This window comes from Daphnia magna, unplaced genomic scaffold, assembly GCF_020631705.1.
Source record: "Daphnia magna isolate NIES unplaced genomic scaffold, ASM2063170v1.1 Dm_contigs197, whole genome shotgun sequence".
In the NCBI taxonomy this organism is placed as follows: domain Eukaryota; kingdom Metazoa; phylum Arthropoda; class Branchiopoda; order Diplostraca; family Daphniidae; genus Daphnia; species Daphnia magna.
In genome coordinates this window covers 43,218-47,994 of record NW_025533170.1, presented here as the reverse complement: position 1 = coordinate 47,994, position 4,777 = coordinate 43,218, and the positions used below count along the sequence as shown (strand labels likewise).

The window sequence follows — 4,777 nt, the reverse complement described above, 5'->3', positions numbered from 1 at the left end:
GTTGCGGCAGTCCATTTCGCCATCTCTCACTTCTCCCTCCATCTTCATCTTACTTTCCCCCATTGCCCCCTGCGACAACGCCATGTTTCCCCTGTAGCTCCCCTTATCCGACCATCGACCCCTAATGCTTATTACCCCATATAAGATAGGATGTTTTAGATACAGATAGATAATAATATTAATATACGGCCATATGCCATTGCTTTCCACATATATGTCCATACCCCCCCAAACCCTATAAGTGTATTAAAAAAAAAAAAAAAAAAAAAACAAACAAAAACAAAAACAAAAACAAAAAAAACATTTACTGCCTGGAAATACGGTAGTAAATCAAGGTGTTTTATATGATTACCTTAGATAATGCCGACCCTCGTCACGCTACTCCTACTGCTCTCCTCAACCAATGCATTCCAGACCACGACATGCGACTGCAACAAACCAAGCGGAGTCGGACTCCTCCAATTTTCCGATGGCTCCTGCGAACCTGCCACACGCAATTCGAATACGAAAGTCGAGTATCGAGTCATGACCGACAAAAAGGCAGCTTTTAACTTCCCGGGATACATCTGTGGTAGATGGAAATCAATTAAGCATATCACGATCAAATTCGTAGGACAAGTTATTACCGTTCCGGAACGCATCGCCATGGACACGACGGCGGTAGAGTGTGATATAATGAGACAGTCGAGGCGATGCAACGAGAGCCCAATGATGAAATCAGAAAACAAATGGATATTTAACCAAGAACCGGAGGACTTCGGTTATTGGCTAAGAACCACCACTGTGGTTACAGTCAACTGTATGTTAGAAGAAGTCGTCCTTTCCCGAATTGACGAAGGAGACATGATAAACACGCCACTAAGAAAAACCAACGTATCCCATGGATCTCTATCCCATAACCATCTAACACTATTTTGGATCGACACCTACGGAAAACCAACTGATATCGCAATCCGACAATTAGAGAAAGGCGTGGGATTCTGGTACGAATCTTCAACGAACGGGACTTGGATCCTCCAAGACGACTCCAAACAGTTGGACTTTCACGTACGGTTGACGTCACGCTGCCAAACCGTGAAATGCGACAAAAAAATAGACAGTTGGACCGTGATCGGAGACAACCATTTGTTCATCATTAAATACCCATTGGGACCGTCCGCAGTTACCGTACCATCCATCATCAAGGATATTGTGACAAAAAGAAATGACCCTTCAGATATCAACATCCGACAAAACGCAAGAATCCAGTATTTGGAGGACGCCACCATCCGTCACGAAAATGAACTTATCCGCGTCATCCAGAGCATGCAGTGCGACCAACGACGTGCTAAACACGCACAAGCCGTGTCAACTGCCCAATACAATGGATGGCTGGCAGCCGCACAGCTGGGTCTTCGGCAATGCATCAAACTGATCGCCACCGGAAACATCGTCTCAGCCCTACAATGCACCCCTACAACAGTAAATTTCACGACGGATACAACCACTTGTGGACCTCAACCGCGGTTCAACAATTTCACCATTGGCCGGTCCGGTTGGGAACTCACTGCTTTCACGCCATGCTACTGGGCTGGAAGTATCGTGAATTTTAACGACAAACCTCACGCCTATCGCAATAACACGTGGCAACCGGTCGAAGCATCCGTCGTCATCCCACAGCGTGATTTAGCTGACGCTTTCCTATATCAAGACGTCAACTTCTTCGAATATCAACATCAAACCAATCCCGCTTATACGGAAGTCCTCATTAGCCCAATGGATATAATGGCCGATATCACAGCCTCCACTCCCTGACTGTCCCCAATCAAATTACAGGGACATCGGCTGTCGTCGTATCCGCAGCCGAGAAAGCAGGTCTCGGAACCTTTACCAATTGGTTCGAGAATTTTAAAGTCTACTCATTCATCATCCTGCTCATCGCTATTTTCCTACTGATCGCTCGTGCTTGTTACGCCCTCGGATTTTGTGGTTTGATATGGAAATGTTGCTGTAAGCCCCCACGTCCTCCCCCTACGGCGGTTTACCAGCCGAGAAGCAGCCGACCCACAGGTCCCTGAATTTTCTTTTGGATTGCGGGACGCAATCTAGTATGACGGGGGGCGATGTAACGAAACGCCAAGCGAAGCCCCTTCTTGCCCCTTTTATTTTTGCTTAATTAAACTAAGACCTTATTTCTTAAACTCTCCTCAACTTAATACACCCCTAGTTGACCTAGTTATTAGACTTTCTAGAAAATATAACAAGCGGAGAGAACAAGTCTCGGCACGCCCGTTATAAATAGAAACTTTTATGATTTGTCAAAAGCCGCCCAAAACGGCCTTAACCTGCTGTAGCTAAAAATAGATATATTTTTGTCTGTTGGGAATTGCCCGAAACGGCCCGAAACTGCCCGGCCTATTTTTAACAATCGTCCAAATTCGCCCGATACCGCTTGAATTTGTCCGCCTATACCTCTTCGTGACGTCCAAATTCGCCCGATACCGCCCGATTTTGTCCGCCTTTACCTTAATATTGTCCCGTATGTCCCCCACGGGATGATGACTAACATATAAAAAGCCACCGCAAACTCCCAAAAGGCAGTCAGATCTACTCTGCCTGCTCCGAGTGCCAACTTAGGCCTCTGCAGCTCTCCCGCCGAGCCCGCTACCGTAACTCTTGCAAGCCGCAGAATAAGTCTAAAGTAATCACTAAGTGGTAGAGTACTACTCACCACTACACTAAAGTAATTAAAGTAATCACTAAGTAGCTGATTGACTATTACTTTATTACGTCTATGCCTTGAAGTTAGTACCCATTGGTAACCTTAAAATGTCATGAGTCTTCTTCCCTCAATTTACGAGCTTGTTTAATTATTCTACGGCTAACTGTCGCAAATCGGTTTATAATACACGGCTTTTTATTTATTGCGTGCGTGTGGTTTTATGCTTGCTAAGTATACAAGACATTGTGAGTAAAGACGCCGCATTAAATTAAACTTTTCCGTATTGGAGACAAGATAACAACGTCGTGTACTCCTTTACACTATGAGTTTTTTTTCTATATGTAAACTGCGTGGAATATACTTGTATTCAATTTGAATACACTGTTATAGAATGAGTTTTTACTTCTATATGTATAATGCATCAGATATACTTGTATTCAAAGTGAATACACTGTTATACCACGAGTTTTTACTTCTATATGTAAACAGCATCAAATATACTTGTATTCAATGTGAATACACTGTTATACCATGAGTTTTTACTTCTATATGTATTCTGCATCAAATATACTTGTATTCAATGTGAATACACTAATATACCATGAGATTTTACTTCTATATGTATACTGCATCCAATATACTTGTATTCAATGTGAATACACTGTTATACCATGAGTTTTTACTTGTATATGTATTTAGCATCAAATATACTTGTATTCAATGTGAATACACTGTTATACCATGAGTTTTTACTTCTATATGTATACTGCATCAAATATACTTGTATTCAATGTGAATACACTGTTTTACCATGAGTTTTTACTTCTATATGTATTCTGCATCAAATTTACATATATTCAATGTGAATACACTGTTATACCATTAGTTTTTAGTTCTATATGTAAACTTCATCAAATAAACTTGTATTCAATGTGAATACACTGTTATACCATGAGTTTTTACTTTTATATGTATTCTGCATCAAATATACTGGTATTCAATGTGAATACACTGTTATACCATGAGTTTTTTAATCTATATGTAAACAGGATCAAATATACTTGTATTCAATGTGAATACACTGTTATACCATGAGGTTTTACTTCTATATATTAACAGGATCAAATATACTTGTATTCAATGTGAATACACTGTTATATTATGAGTTTTTACATATATGTATACTGCATGAAATATACTTGTATTCAATGTGAATACACTGTTATACCATGAGTTTTTACTTCTATATGTATACTGCATCAAATATACTTGTATTCAGTGTGAATACACTGTTATAACATGAGTTTCTACTTCTATATGTAAACAGGATCAAATATACTTGTATTCAATGTGAGTACACTGTTATACCATGAGTTTTTACTTCTATATGTATACTGCAACAAGTATACTTTTATTCCATGTGAATACACTGTTATACCATGAGTTTTTACTTCTATATGTATTCTGTATCAAATATACTTGTATTCAATGTGAATACACTGTTATACCATGAGTTTTTACTTCTATGTATAAACAGGATCAAATATACTTGTATTCAATGTGAATACACTGTTATACCATGAGTTTTTACTTCTATATGTAAACAGGATCAAATATACTTGTATTCAATGTGAATACACTGTTATACCATGAGTTTTTACTTCTATATGTATACTGCATCAAATATACTTGTATTCAATGTGAATACACTGTTATACCATGAGTTTTTACTTCTATATGTAAACAGCATCAAATATACTTGTATTCAATGTGAATACACTGTTATACCATGAGTTTTTACTTCTATATGTAAACAGGATCAAATATAATGTATTCAATGTGAATACACTGTTATACCATGAGTTTTTACTTCTATATGTAAACAGCATCAAATATACTTGTATTCAATGTGAATACACTGTTATACCATGAGTTTTTTATTTCTATATGTAAACAGCATCAAATATACTTGTATTCAATGTGAATACACTGTTATAACATGAGTTTTTACTTCTATATGTAAACAGCATCAAATATACTTGTATTCAAAGTGAATACACTGTTATACCATGAGTT

At 38.4% G+C, this 4,777-nt stretch overlaps 1 protein-coding gene across 1 annotated transcript; it reads left to right on the top strand.

Moving 5' to 3' along the window:
• The first annotated feature begins 630 nt into the window (after positions 1-630).
• On the top strand, positions 631-1,794 carry LOC123467570. Its single transcript, XM_045167441.1, has one exon. It carries the CDS (start codon positions 646-648, stop codon positions 1,792-1,794), a length of 1,149 nt encoding a protein of 382 aa, XP_045023376.1. The 5' UTR covers positions 631-645.
• The last annotated feature ends 2,983 nt before the right edge of the window (positions 1,795-4,777 follow it).

What these genes read in the sequence shown, in the direction of transcription:
- LOC123467570 (XM_045167441.1), top strand. Translation starts at nt 646, where the DNA reads ATGGACACGACGGCGGTAGAGTGTGATATAATGAGACAGTCGAGGCGA.